The 15,564-nt window shown below is 51.7% G+C and overlaps 1 protein-coding gene across 1 annotated transcript in view; it reads left to right on the plus strand.

Moving 5' to 3' along the window:
• AHNAK2 (AHNAK nucleoprotein 2) overlaps positions 1–15,564 on the plus strand; it is a 37,544-nt gene that overhangs the window by 14,819 nt on the left and 7,161 nt on the right. Inside the window, 6 exon segments of the mRNA XM_026447495.1 lie at positions 11,258–11,316; positions 11,422–11,520; positions 12,214–12,315; positions 13,281–13,431; positions 13,771–13,955; positions 14,113–15,563. Of these exon segments, the coding sequence (XP_026303280.1) occupies positions 11,258–11,316; positions 11,422–11,520; positions 12,214–12,315; positions 13,281–13,431; positions 13,771–13,955; positions 14,113–15,563 (2,047 nt within the window).

The following is a 15,564-nucleotide window of genomic DNA, read 5'->3' on the forward strand; positions in this document are numbered from 1 at the left end:
CCCCCCGCCTGCCGGGCCGCGGCCGCGCCCCCCCCGCGGCCCCCCGCGCCTCCCCCCACCCCCGCCCCCGGCACCCCACCTCCCGGCCAGGATCTGCTCCTCCCCCAAACACACTTCTGAGGCCCTGCCTGCTCAGGCCCTGCCCCAAACTAATCCAGTTCTTGGGGCGGCAGCTTTTCTGGGCCAGGGTGGGTGTCCTCTGTGCCTTTCTCTGTGGTACCACCTCCACCTGCCCTGGCGTGCAAGGGACTGGCCTAGGTCCTGGGGTCCCTCCCAAGGTTCAAGTTTGCACCCACAGGAATGTTAATGGTAGCGTTGAGGCCAGGGCGCGGGGGAAGGGCACTGGGGAAGGAACCAGGTGCCAAAGCCTGACCAGCTGGGCCTGGCTCAGGCGAGTCACCTCCACATTCTCCTCTGTGAAGTGGAGCTTTGGTGACTGTCAACAACCAGCGTCGTGATTCAGGTGATGGGGCCACTTGCAGAGCCTGTCTGGGAGAACCGGACACGGGGCGGGGCAAAGGCGGCCTCCTGCGCGCTCTGGGGCCGAGGCAGGGCTTCCTCAGGACCTGGGGCCTGGGAGGAAGTGCTCTTGGTGGGGGACTGGGATACTGGGGGCCTTCCTCTGTCTCCCCACTGGTGTGGGCCCGAGGCCGGTAGCCTGGCTGGGCAGCCTTATCCCGAGGCGGGCGGGATTTCCCCCTTCCTGTTTGTATTCCTGGGCCGGGTTCCTGCCAGCCAGTGGCACAGGGGTCCCCATTCCACAGCTGTGTGGCCAGAGGCGGGTCTGCTGCTCCCTGAACCTCTGTGCTCCATCCCCACCACAGGCAGTGCAGGAACAGCTACTCCCAGTGCGGTTGCTGAGGGTGGGACCGGGGACTGTCCCGCCTGGGCCAGTGGCAGGACCAGGCATGAGGGCCAGCAGGAGCAGAACTGGTCACGCCTCCTCCTCCTTCTCCACGCAGGTTCCCAGCACAGGGTGTGCCCAGGGCTTGCTGTCGACACCCTCCCTCACCGGCCCCAACACCCACAAGACTACCCTGGAGAGATCTGAAAGTGCAGCCGGCTGTGCCCAGCTCAGGGGCCCTTGACCACTGTGCCCACCCCCGGCCCAGCAGACCTGTGCTCCCCTGCCTGGCGAGTCCCTTCTCCAAGGAGTTGCCCTCCTGACCCTTTCTTGGGCCTCGCGGCAGCTGCCCCCCACCCCCAACCTAACCAGGCTCCTGCCTGCCGGGTGGAGTTTTTTGGCTCAGGAGGCTGCGGAGGGAGGAGGAGGCTGCTGGGTTTCTGGGCAGCCTCAGAACACCTGCCCCACCCTGAGTGCTGGGTAGGGCCTGGGACACCCGGTCTCGGAGGCAGTGGAGCCCCTCCCCACTCATGATCCCAACTCCAACTGCTGGCAGGGGAGCGGCTGTGGGCCGGGCGACCCAGGGACCCTCCTCTGCCCCCAGCCCTGCTAGGTAAGGGCGGGCTGGGGCAGTTGCCCCAGCTCCACACCTAGTGGCTGGGTCCCCTTGGGTAAGTGGCTCCCCTCCCCCAGCCTCAGTTTTCACATCTGTTACCCACCTTGGGGGTTGAGGGGCAGGGTCTGGGCAGAGCAGGAAGGGAAACTGAGGCCAGAGAGTGGCTTACCTGCGTTGCCCTTGGCTTAGCGGTGCGCAGGCTCTGGCCAGATTCCTGTCCCCTTCCTTGGCACGACCCCGTCCCACGAGTTTGCTGTGGGTCTGGTGTGGCTGGAGCTCCAGGCAGCTCCAGAGCGGCCGGGGTGGCCCCAGCTGGCGGTCCCTCAGGGTTGTGGGGTGCACTGGGGAGCCCTGGCAGGGCCACATGGAGGGAGTGGGAGGGGCAGGTGGGCAAGGAGTGGAGGGTTTGGCAGCCATCTGGAAGGCAGAGCGGTGGGGCTGGCCAAGTTCTGTCTGTGCAGGTTGGGGGTGCGTCCAGGTGGGAGCAGCAAGGGCCCTGTCGGGTGGTGGGGCAGTGTCTGAGTGCCAAGGTGAGTGAGATGGGCCCAGGTGGCCAGGACAGAGCTGTGCAGAAGAGAGACAGGGCCTTGCCCCTTCGCTGCCTGGTTAGGGAGAAGGGGCCTGTGGAGGAGATCGTGTCATGGGGTTGCCAGGGGTACAATTCTTGGGCTGACACCTTGCGCAAGGCTGGTTTGGCAGGGGAAGGAAACGGAGGTTGTGGCTCTGCTGGGGGGTCATGGAGGCCAGGGGTCTGGGCCTGGCCACCCGAGCAGTAGGAAGGTGGCGGGGGTGGGGTGATGTGGGGGTGGGTGTTGATGCCTCCTGGCACTGACCCAGCCTTGCCTGCCCTTACTTCATGCCCTTCTCTTCCCTCACTTGAGAGAACCTCCTCCAGGAGACACCACCCCCCGGCCCTGCCAGGCCTGAGACCAGAGCCAGGGGGATGTGGGCTGTGCGCCATCTTGCAGAAGGGCAAGGAAAGGCCCATGAAGCAGCGAGGGGGCGGCGGGGCCTGTGCAGGCAGAGGTGCTCTTGGGATGAGCAGGCATGGCCCTGGGGGTGCCTCTGGGGGAGCAGTGGCTATGGCCTAGCAACCTACACTCAGGGCAGGCAGGGTGGCCCCCGAATCCACGAGGGAATGAAAGCTCAGAGAGGGCATGAGCTTGCTCAGGGCCACCTAGCACATTGGCCAGAGCTAGACTACTGCCGGGACTGGGCCTCCCCATCTCCCTCCATGGGACAGTCCCCAAGGCCAGGACACCTACCGCAGAGGACAGGGAGCAGCTGGTCCCCGAGGCCAGCACACCACCCCAAAGGATAGCGCCATGCTCCTTCCCAATCAGTGTCCTACCAGCAACTGGGTCTGGGGCAGGGGTGGGGGCCTTAGGTCTGAGACCCTCCTTGTCATTGCCAGAGGGAGGCCCTGGAGCCCAGGCCAGGGCGCCAGAGTTGGTGTGAGATTGGTACTGTTTCTTCTTGGAATATTTAGAGTATAATTTGGAGTGGGAGTTGGGCCTGGAGTTCTTTTTGTGGGACGGTTTTAAATAAGGGATTTGATTTTTTCTTTTTCTTTTCTTTTTTTTTTTGAGACAGCGTTTGCTCTTGTTGCCTAGGCTGGAATGCAGTGGCGCGATCTCGGCTCACTGCAACCTCCTCCTCCTGGGTTCAAGCGATTCTCCTGCCTCCGCCTCCGGAGTAGCTGGGATTACAGGCGTCCGCCACCACACCCAGTTAATTTTTGTATTTTTAGTAGAGACGGGGTTTCACCATATTGATTTTTAAATTGTTATAAAACTGCTTGGATTATCCATCGGTGCATCCTATCTTTTGGCCTCCCCGGGCCACATTGGAAGAAGAATTGCCTTGGGTCACACATAAGATACACTAATGATAGCTGATGAGCTAAAAGAAACAATTGCAAAAGAATATCCTAATGTTTTAGGAAGTTTACGAATTTGTGTTACGCCACATTCAAAGCTGTCCTGGGCCGCATGCGGCCTGTGGGCCGTGGGTTGGACACATTTGGTTCTTCTTGTGGGTTTTCTAGGAATATATCCAATTGATCTAAATTTTCAGATTTATTAGTGTAAAGGTTATAATTATGTTTGATTTTATGTAGAATTCTAAAATTTTTTATGGAGAAAGGATATAAACCATGGCACACCCAAGTAACTAGTCCTCTGGTTGGGAAGTAGACCCCTACCACCAGCAGGAGACCCTGTCTGCCCGCTCCCTGTGGCGACGTCAGCCCTAGTTGGCCGGAGCCTGACTGTGAACTGGATGTGATGGGCTCTCCTGGTATGAGTGCTTTTTATATCTAGCTTCTTTATCTCAACCTTTTGTTTGTGAACTTCATCCATTTGCACGTAGGTATAGTTTATACCATATACTGTTCCACTGGACAAATACCTCAGTTTTTTTTATTCTACTGTTGATGGACATTTGGATCTCTGGTTTCTGGGTGCCACAAATTATACTGAGATGGATGTTCCTGCACCCATCTTTTGAGGGACATACATGTGCATATTTCTTGGCCCTGCCCCTGGCTATAAGTTGCTGGGCCACAGGGTAAGGTGTGTCAGGCTCTGATTGACTCTACCAGGCTGTTTCCAAGTGGTTGTGCCAGCTCACCCCCAACCCACACCAGGACGGAGTTCCAGCTGCCCCAGGCCTTGTCCTCAGGTGGTCCGCCTCGCCTAAATCTCGACTTTGAGATTTCAGCCATTCTCCTGGGAGCATATGACACCTCGTGGTTTTGTTGGCATTGCGCAGATGACCAGAAATGCTGGCCATCTTTCCACATTCTCATCGGCTGGTTGAACATGCTCTTCTATGAGCTACCTTTCCAGTGTTTTCTTGCCCATGTTTCTATCGGGTTGTCTTTTGATTTGCAAGAGTTCTTTGTGCTTTCTGGGTTGGAGGACTTTGCTTGGTAAATGTATTGCAGCTATCTGTGCCCAGTCTGTGTTTTAGGCAAAGATAGCTGCAACTCATCGATTTCATTTCCTTTGGATATGTAACCCAGTAGTGGGATTGCTAGACCAAATGGTAGTTCTATTTTTAATTTTTTGAGGAACCATCCATAGTGTTTTCTATCATGGCTGTACTCATTTACATTTCATGCCCCTAGTGGTGTTTTTTGATGAACTTAAACTTAATTCTTTTTTTTTTTTTTTTTTTTTTTGAGACAGTCTCACTCCATCGCCCAGGCTTGAGTACAGTGGAGTGATCTCTGCTCACTGCAAGCTCTGCCTCCCGGGTTCACGCCATTCTCCTGCCTCAGCCTCCCGAGTAGCTGGGACTAACAGGCCCCCGCCACCACTCCCAGCTAATTTTTTGTATTTTTAGTAGAGATGGGGGTTTCACTGTGTTAGCCAGGATGGTCTCGATCTCCTGACCTCGTGATCCACGTGCCTTCGCCTCCCAAAGTGCTGGGATTACAGGCGTGAGCCATTGCGCCCGGCCAGAAGTTCTTAATTCTAATATAGACCAATATCTGTCATTTTTTGTGTGTTCTGTTTAAGAATTTTTCCCCTACTCCAAAAGTAATTTCTATTTATTTTCTAGAAATTTTATTGGTAAGCCTTTAAGTTTGGATCTATAATCCACATGAAATTAATTTTCTGTGGTTGAGGTGGGGCGAAGATTAATGTTTTTCCATATGGATATCCAATGGATCCCAGGCCATTTATTGAACAGATCATCACAGCTTTATGTATGTGTGTCTGTTTCTGGGATCTCTGTTCTGTTCCGTTGGTCTTGATTTGCATTTCCCTGATGATGGAAAATGTTGAGCATCCTTTCTTGTGCTTATTGAACACTAGTACATCTTCTTTTGTGAAATGTCTGTTCAAATCTTCTGCCCATTTTTAATTGAGTGTTTTGTCTTCTATTGAGTTGTACACGGGCTCCATGCAAGTCCTTTGCCAGATACATTCGTTGCCTTTTCATTTTCTGAGGAAAATGAAAGCTCTTAAGGCCAGTGTTTTAAATTATAAGAACTAAATTTATCAGTTTTCCTTCTACTATCCTTACCTTCTGTATCCTAAGAAAACTTTGCTGCCTTCAAGGTGGTAAATAATTTCTCCTATATTTTCTTCTAGAAGTTTTATAGTTTTCAGTTTTACATTTACCTCTATGATTCATTTTGAATTCATTTTCATGAGTGATGGGATGGAAGGGTCCAGGTTTATTGGTTTCCCAGTAAATACCCAGCTGTTCCAGGACCATTTGGTGAAAAGATTTTGTTTTCTATTGGAATAACTGGGCTGCTTTGACAAGAATTTGGCCGGGCATGCACAGGTTGCTGTCAGGAATGTTCTTACACAGGTTCACACCTGTATTTTGGGAGGCCAAGGCAGGTGGATCACTTGAGGCCAGGAGTTCAAGACCAGCCTGGGCAACATAGTGAAACCTCATCTTTACTAAAAGTACCAAAAAAAAAAAAAAATTAGCGAGGCAAAATGGTGCATGCCTGTAATCCCAGCTACTTGGGAGGATGAGGCACGAGAAACGCTTGAACCCAGGAGGCAAAAGTTGCAGTGAGCAGAGATTGTGCCACTGCATTCCAGCCTGAGTGACAGAGTGAGATCCTGTCTCAAAACAAAATAAGCGGCCGGGCGCAGTGGCTCAAGCCTGTAATCCCAGCACTTTGGGAGGCCGAGATGGGCGGATCACAAGGTCAGGAGATGGAGACCATCCTGGCGAACACGGTGAAACCCTGTCTCTACTAAAAACAAAAACAAAGTTAGCCGGGCATGGTGGCGGGTGCCTGTAATCCCAGCACTTTGGGAGGCCGAGGCAGGTGGATCACGAGGTCAGGAGATCGAGACCATCCTGGCGAACACGGTGAAACCCCGTCTCTACTAAAAATACAAAAAATTAGCCGGGTGTGGTGGCAGGCGCCTGTATTCCCAGCCATTCGGGAGGCTGAGGCAGGAGAATGGCGTGAACCCAGGAGGTGGAGCTTGCAGTGAGCTGAGATCCGGCCACTGCACTCCAGCCCGGGCGACAGAGCGAGACTCTGTCTCAAAAAAATAAAATAAAATAAAAAACAAACAAACAAACAAACAAGAATTAATTGGCCATGTAAGTGTGGGGCTGCTCTGGACTCTGTTTTCTGTTCACTGGTTTGTGTTTCTGCCACACTGTCTTGATTCCACTGGGGGTCAGAGAAGAGACCTAGGATGATTGAAGTGATTTTAAATGTGTTGAGGCAGGTTTCTGAGCCAGCATGGGGACTGTCTCAGTGGCTGTCCCCTGTGCACCTGAGCTCCGTGCCCCGGCTGCTGTCTGGAGTGTCCTCCTGGTGCCAGTTTGGTCTCGTTGGTTGATGGGTGCTTCAGGTGTCTTGTATCTTCCCCTGTTCTACTTTGTAAGGTTATCATTTCCTAAGAGTGTGAAAATATCCTATTGTATAATAATTATGGATTTATTTCTCCTTTTAGTTTTGCCGGTTTTTACTTCAGTGTTTTAAAAAGGAGATCTAGGTGTTTTTTTATTTGTTTTTTGAGATAGGGTCTTGCTGTCACCCTGGCTGGAGGGCAGTGCCACGATCTCGGCTCACTGTAGCCTCAACCTCCTGGGCTCAAGTGATCTTCCCACCTCAACCTCCTGAGTAGCTGGGACTACAGATGTGCACCACTATGCGTGGCTAACTTTTTAATATTTTCTAGAGATAAGGTCTCACAGTGTTGCCCAGGCTAGTCTCAAATTCCCGGCCTCAAGTGATCCTCCTTCCTCGGTCTCTTAAAGTGCTGGGATTATGGCGCAAGCCACTGTGCCCAGCCTACTATTCCATCTTAGTTCCACTATTGGTTTATTACCCACACATCTTTTTTTTTAATGGTTGCATTATGGCTTATACTCTGAATATTTAACTTATTGCAGTATAATTTCAAGTAAGATTGTCCTACTTCAAGTATAATGTAAGATCTTCACAACAGCACCTTCTGCACTCCATCCCCATCCCGTCATATGCTTTACTTCTGTATTTGTAAAATTCTAAGATTCATTTTATTTTATTTGTTATTATTTTTTTGGAGACAGAGTCTTGGTCTGTTGCTGAGGCTGGAGTGCAGTGCAAGGATCTCAGTTCACTGCAACCTCTGCCTCCTGGGTTCAAGTGATTCTCCTGCCTCTGCTTCTTGAGTAGCTGGGATTACAGACGTGCACCACCATGCTCAGCTAATTTTTGCATTTTTAGTAGAGACAGCGTTTCACCATGTTGACCAGGCTGGTCTCGAACTCCTGGCCTCAAGTGATCTACCCTCCTAGGCCTCCCAAAGTGCTGGGATTACAGGTGTGAGCCACCGTGCTGACTTGTTTTTGTTTTATACAGTTAATTACCTTTTTCTTTTACAGTTTCATTGAGGTGTAGTAGAAACCATAGAACCCAGCCATTGTAAATGTACAATTCAATCATTTTACTAACCTTATAGAGTTGTGCAAACATCACCACAGTCCAGTTCTGGAACACCTCCATCACCTTCCAAATTTTCTCAACCCCACTTACAATCAATCTCCCTTCCCACTCCCAGCCCCAGGCAATGCCAGCTTAATTCTGGTAAATTATAGAAACTTCAGTCCAAGGTACACTTGTCCCTCAGCATCCATGGGGGATTGCTGCTAGGAACTCCCTCGGATACCAAAATTCAAGGATGCTGAAGTACCTTCTATAAAGTGATGTAGTATTTGCAAATAACCTACATACATCTTCCCTCCCCAATACTTTATTTCATCTCTAGATTACTTATAATACCTCATGTAATGTAAATGCTATGTAAATAGCTGGTATACTCTATTGGTTAGGGAATAATGACAAGAGAAAAAGTCTGTACATGTTCAGTATAGATGCAATTTTTGGGAGAACATTTTTGACCCAAGTTTCATTGAACTCAGGACACAGAAACCACTGATATGAAAGGCTAACTGTATACCGTCTCCTCCCACTCCTTTTTGCTATGATTGTCACATATATACTGCATCTATATATGTTATAATCCTAACAATATGGTGTTCGAATTGTTGCCTTATATTAGTGCTTCACAGACTATTGCCTGTCTTCTAAATCCAGCCTCCTTTTTGTTTTACAAGTAAAGTTTTATTGAAACAGTTACGCTCATTTATTTACATATTATCTATACTCTATAGCTGCTTCTGTATTATAGCTGCAGAGATGCAATAGAGATCATGTGGCCTGTTAAGCTTAAAATATTTACTATATTGCCTTTTTCTTTTTTTTTTTTTGAGACGGAGTCTCGCTGTGTCGCCCAGGCTGGAGTGCTGTGGCCGGATCTCAGCTCACTGCAAGCTCCGCCTTCCGGGTTCACGCCATTCTCCTGCCTCAGCCTCCCTGGTAGCTGGGACTACAGGCGCCGCCACCTCGCCTGGCTCGTTTTTTGTAGTTTTTAGTAGAGACGGGGTTTCACCGTGTTAGCCAGGATGGTCTCGATCTCCTGACCTCGTGATCCGCCCGTCTCGGCCTCCCAAAGTGCTGGGATTACAGGCTTGAGCCACCGCATCCGGCCTATATTGCCTTTTTCAAGAAAAGTTTGTCAATCCTTGCTTTATACAATCCTCTGTTTTTGAAAGATGTTAAGAAATAAAATGAGGACAATATATATTCAGAGTCTTTTATATTTGCCTACATATTTACCATTTTTTGCACCTTCATTTCTTCCTGTGCATTTGACTTACTGTCTGGTATTAGTTCCTTTCAGTCCGAAGAGCTTCTTTAGTATATCTTGTAAGGCAGATTTGCTAGCAATGAGATTCCCAAGTCTTTGTTCATTTGGGAATGCCTTTATTTTGCCTTTTTTAAAATTTAAATTTTTATTTTTTTGAGACAGAGTCTTGCTCTGCCTGACTGGAGTGAAGTGGTGCAATCACAGCTCACTGCAGCCTCAACCTCTCAGGCTTAAGCTATCCTCCCGCCTCAGCCTCCTGAGCAGCTGGGACTATAGGCATGCACCACCATGACCCGCTAATTTTTAAAAAAATTTTTGGGCCGGACGCGGTAGCTTATGCCTGTAATCCCAGCACTTTGGGAGGCCGAGGCAGGTGGATCATGAGGTCAAGAGTTTGAGATCAGCCTGGCCACCATGGTGAAACCCCATTTCTACTAAAAATACAAAAGTAAGCAGGGCATGGTAGCGCGTGCTTGTAGTCCCAGCTACTCAGGAGTCTGAGGCAGAAGAATTACTTGAACCTGGAAGGCGGAGGTTGCAGTGAGTCAAGATCGTGCTACTGCACTTCACCCTGGGTGACGGAGTGAGACTCCGTCTCAAAAAAAAAAAAAAATTGTAGAGATGAGATCTTACTGTATTGCTCAGGCTGGCCTTGAATTTCTGGGCTTGAGCTATTGTCCCACCTCAGCCTCCCAAAGTGCTGGGATTACAGGCATAAGCCATCATGCTCAGACTATTTTGCCTTTATTTTTGAAGGATAGGTTGCTTAATATCAAATTCTTTGTTGACAACATTTTCTTTCAGCCCTTTGAATATATTGCTCTACTTTCTTGTGGTCTCTATGGTTTTGATGTGATTCAGATGTTAGTTGTATTTTTATGCCCTTATTATGTGATAGGTTCCTTTCTCTTGAGCATTTTGACTATCATGTGTCCAGGTGTGGATCTCTGTGTTTCTCCTGCTTAGGTTTTGTTGAGCTTCTTGGATTCTGCAGATTGTTTTCAGCCACCACTTCTTCAACTCTCTCTTCTGTCTCTTTATCTTATGGTTAATGCTCTGAGGCTCTGTTTTTCTTCAATCAGTCTTCCTCCTGACCCCCGTTCTTCAAATTGGTTAATTTATATTAATCTACAAGTTGATAATTCTTCTGGTGTCTCAAATCTATTGGTGAACCCCAGTAGTAAATTTTCAATTCCAGAATTTTTGCTTGCCTTTTAAAAAATAAGTTTTATTTCTTTATGAGATTCTTTCTTGAGTTATTGTTAACATATTTTCCATTAATTTTTCAAACATGGTTTTTTTGTATGTGTTTTGAACAAATTTTTTTTCTTTTCGAGATGGAGTTTCACCCTTGTTGCCCAGGCTGGAGTACAATGGTGCAATCTTGGCTCACCGCAACCTCCACCTCCCAGGTTCAAGTGATTTTCCTCCCTCAACCTCCTGAGTAGCTGGGATTACAGGCATGTGCCACCATGCCCAGCTAATTTTGTATTTTTAGTGGAGATGGGGTTTCTCCATGTTGGTCAGGCTGGTCTTGAACTCCCGACCTCAGGTGATATACCTTCCTTGGCCTCCCAAAGTCCTGGGATTACAGGTGTGAGCCACCGCGCCCGGCCTGAACAAACTTTTAATAGTTTCTTTGAAGTCTGTATTAAACCCAACATTGATGGACATTTAGAGATACTTTCCATTCACCGCTTTTTTTCTCGGTATGGATCGTACATTCTTGTTTCTTTGCGTAACTTGTAATTTTTTGTTGGCTGCTGGATATTTTAGATAATACATTCTAGCAACTCTGGATTCTGATCCTCCCAGGGTGTGGTTATACAATAACTAACACCTTGTGTTTGTTTAGTAACTTTCTTGGACTAAATCTGTTCCAACTTGGAATAAGTCCAGTCTCAATTCACTGCTACCTGACTTGATGCCACAGCCTCTCCAGCCTAATAGCTGTAGATCCTCCCCTGGCCCCTGAATTTGCTCTCAGATCCAGTGTCCAAGACAGGACTATGCCACCTCCACAGTGTACATACACTCCTGGCTCCCTCCCCGGGCCCCGATCTGCTCCCCCAGCCTGCTTATCTCCACTGACAGCCACTCTCTCTGCAGTGTCTGGCCGACAGCTGCAGCCCAGGGAGCCAGATGCAGAAACTGAAGATGACCACTCTGTAAGTGAGAGCGGGAGGAAGTGTGGCCTCCTCATACCCTGCCCCCATTCTCCCTGGGCCCTGGGAGAACTCAGTGGCAAAAGTAACTGGATTCTCTCCTGTCAGGTGACTGAAGGGCCTGCAGATGAGGTCATTCGACCACGGCCACAGGGGTCCTCACCTGTCTACGAATACACGACTGAGGCTGCTGACTTTGGACTCCAGGTGAGCCTGCTGGGCCGAGCCCCACAGGCACCCAGATCTCCTCCTGCATTGCCCTGTGTGGGCAACTCACTCATGTCTGTGCAGCCCTGCCGCCCTGCCCTGCTGCCCACTGGGCAGTGCCCACTCAGATGTCCTCTCAGACTCCTCTGTGCCCTAGGGTTCCTCCCTGCGGCTGGCCAGGGCACAGTGGGATGGAGGTGCCCTGCAGCTCTTGTGAGCATGCGTGTGGGCTGATGGGGACAGGCCTCGTGTTACTGTATGTTTCAGGGGCACGGGCTGTGTGCATACCTGAACCTGTGTGACACACTCATGCTGCCTTTGGGGACAGGGCCCCATGGCTACCTCTGGAGACAAGGACTTGGGGAAGGGATCAGAGGAGCCATGTCTATGAAAGGATTCCTTTTTGTACAATTTGAATTTCTTACCTCCCTCCGTACGAAACTCCAGTTACTGTGGGGCTTCGCTGTGGGCGCTGTGGGCTGTAGGCTGGGCCTGTCGGGAAGCAGGAAGCCGAGAGTTGCCTTTTCTCTGTGGATGTGCCTGGAGGGACCCGGCCCCCTCTGCACACAGCTGCATGTTGGAGGTTCTGGGCCCCTCTGAAGGGAGGGCTCCTGGTCTGGCACTAGCCTACCTGTGCCCCTCCCTGTCCCTGAGCTGGGGCAGGTGCCTAACTCCCAACACTTGTGGCTGCAGGAAGACGCTCCCGGCAGGCAAGGTTCCGCTGGGAGACGGAGATCCTGGTGGAAGCGGGATTCAGGGGACTCACGGACGTTTTTCAGGATGAGTCGTCCAGAGGTGGGTACGGAAGGAGCTGAGGGTCACAAAGGTGTGTCCGTCCACAAAGGATCCAGCCAGAGAGTCCGAGGTCAGAGCAGGCGGGGGAGGAGCAAAGAGGCTGGCAGTGTGCCCTGTGCCCTGGGGAGGTGGGGTGTTCTCGTCCCCCTTGTCGGGCCTGGGGAAAGGCAGGGGCTCCAGAAGGCTAAATCTGGTTCTGACCCTCCCCACTCCTCCCTGGTGTGGAGTTTGATGCATAGCCAAGCTCCCGGCCGGGTAGACCTGGCTGTGCAGACCTCAATTTCCTCCTCTGTACAATGGGGCAGTGCTGGTGTCTGTTGCATATTCAAGTCACGGGGCTGAAAGGGCCAGTCAGCACCCAGGCCATGTAACTATGGAAGGTGCTAGACTCTGCTAGCGCCCAGTGACGAGGGGACTCTGCCTCTAAAGCAATTGTTCTTTTTTTTTTTTTTTTTCCTGGACTCCCCAGCAGTCCAAGAGCTCTGCAGGACACAGGCCCCATCCTGTCCCAGGTCTGGCAGTCTGTACCCAATGTCCCGTATTTTCCTTGGCATTGCTGTTCTTCCTTGTCTTGAGCATCAGGTGCCTTGCACACAATTCATACTTCATGTGTTTGTGAAGAATGCACAAAGGAGCTGAAAAGGGAACCTCTGGCCACAGGGAAAGCAGAAGTCATTCTGCCCTGCTCCTGGTGCCCTGCTGGGCCTGGTGGCATGGACAGGCTGTGCCTAAGTCCTGGCAGGTTGGGGTGGGGACAAGAGTTCTGGAAGCTTCCAGCTGGCTTCCTCCAGAGCTCAGACACAGCTAGCTGAGCCCACCCGGTGGGTGCCCCCCCTGCTCTGAGTTGTCCGGGCCGATGGGAAGGATGGTGGGGTGCCCATCCTCTGGAGACTCAGGCCCCAGCAGGGATGCTTCTGGTGGGACTGGCACTTGCTCACCATGGCCCTGATGTGCTTCTGCTCCAGTCCATGCAGGAGGCAACAGAGGTGACGCTGAAGACAGAGGTGGAGGCGGGAGCCAGTGGCTACAGTGTCACAGGCGGTGGAGACAAGGGCATCTTTGTCAAGCAAGTGCTGAAGGACTCCTCAGCTGCCAAGCTTTTCAACTTGAGAGAAGGTGCCATGGCAGTTCCATCCCTGGGGTCCCCATTCTCCCCACCAGGATGGGAGGGACCTGGAGGGGGGCATTGAGGGGGATAGGAGCCACACCTGGAGCCTAGGACGACCTCCTCACGGTCTGCGCAGCTGCTTGAGGCTGGGATCACCCACTGCATCTAGTAAAATGGGGGACCCCATCCACCTTCCCTGTGCCTGAGGCACTCAGTGGGGGCTGGTGGGGCAGACTCAGTGGGATCCCCCCATTCATGCCCCGGGGCCCTCCTCGCCAGCCAAGGCAAGACAGCAGACCCCATCTCATTCACACACGCGGCCCTGGGGCTGCTCTTTCTCCGTCTAGGGGATCAGCTGCTCAGTGCGACCGTGTTCTTTGACAACATAAAATACGAAGATGCTCTCAAAATCCTTCAGTACTCAGAGCCGTACAGGGTTCAGTTCAAAATCAGACGGCAGCTCCCTGCTCCACAGGATGAAGAGTGGGCTCCCAGCGATGCCCAGCACGGCCCACAGGGCAAAGAGAAGGAGGTGAGACCACCATGCCTGTGGGGCAGGGCCCCAGCTGGCTTCACTGCCCTGCTGGCTGAGCCTCGGAGGGGATAGCACTCCCAATCCGTCTGTCCCTGGGCCAGGGTCTCAGGCTGCTTGGACTGCTACCAACAGATTCCCTCTCCCTGTGTTTCAGGACACGGATGTCGCTGATGGGTGCAGAGAGACCCCCACGAAAACTCTGGAAGGAGATGGGGACCAAGAGAGACTCATCTCCAAACCCAGGGTGGGGAGAGGCCGGCAGACCCAGAAGGAGAGGCTCTCTTGGCCAAAATTTCAATCCATAAAGAGCAAGCGGGGGCCGAGACCCCAGAGGTCACACAGCTCGTCAGAGGCCTACGAGCCCAGGGACGCAAAAGACGTGTCCCCTACAAGCACAGACACAGAGGCCCAGCTCGCAGTGGAGCGCCAAGAGCAGAAGGCAGGGCCGGGCAGCCAGAGGAGGCGGAAGTTCCTCAACCTGAGATTCAGGACAGGCTCGGGACAGGGCCCTTCATCAACAGGAGAGCCAGGCGGGGGGTCCCAGAGAGGGGTGGGCCGTGCTGGGGTCCTGGAAGAGTTGGGGCCCTGGGGTGATAGCGTTGAGGACACTGGGGCTGCCACAGGCAGCAGGAGAGAGGAGAGGGCAGAACAGGATCGAGAAGTGACGCAGTTGCCCACAGAGCTGGGTGACCCTAGAGCTTGTGAGGGAACCCCTGAGGAAGGGGGACTCAGGGCAGCCAGGTTCCACAGAAAGACCCTGGAGGGGCAGGCACAGGAGACAGCAGTGGCCCAGAGGAAGCCCAGGGCCCAGCCAACTCCTGGAATGAGCTGGGAGGGTGAAGGTGAGGGACTGCAGAGCCTGGAAATTGGGATCGCCAGACTGTCCTTGAGAGACACAACCGAAGGAGGCACACAGATCGGCCCACCCAAAATTAGGGTGCGAGTACACGATTTAAAGACACCAAAATTTGCATTTTCCACCGAAAAAGAGCCAGAAAGAGAAAGGCGCATAAAAGTGGGTACTGGCCTGAATGTTGAGGAGGTGGAAGCAGCAGGGTGGGAACCAGGCAGGGAACCAGCCACACACGCAGAAGCACAAGAGGGTGAAGGAGATGGAGAAGGACTACAGAGCACAAGGATCAGCCAGGAACAGGACAAGGTTGGGGAAGACAGAGAAGGACAGATGAGAATGCCCAAGTTCAAGATACCATCCTTAGGATGGTCGCCAAGCAAGCAGGCAAAGACAGGGAGAGAAACAGCCACACAAGACACAGAGCAGGAAAGGGCAGGAGAGGCCATAGCAACAGCCGACAGAAGAGAACAGGGAGGCACAGAGGCAGGACTAAAAGACAAGGAAGACAGAGACTCAATGACAAACGAAACAAAATTACAATTAACACATGACCAAAAACACTTGAAAAAGGAACAAATTCTGAAAGAAAAGGATGTGGCCACCAAAGACAGCAAGTTCAAAATGCCCAAGTTCAAGATGCCATCCTTCGGGATGTCTGCCCCAGGCAAGTCCATCGAGGCCTCGGTGGACGTGTCTGCCCCGAAGCTGGAGGCCGACGTGAGCCTCCCCTCCATGCAGGGGGGCCTCAAGACC

This window comes from Piliocolobus tephrosceles, chromosome 6 (assembly GCF_002776525.5).
Source record: "Piliocolobus tephrosceles isolate RC106 chromosome 6, ASM277652v3, whole genome shotgun sequence".
NCBI classification, from domain to species: Eukaryota; Metazoa; Chordata; class Mammalia; order Primates; family Cercopithecidae; genus Piliocolobus; species Piliocolobus tephrosceles.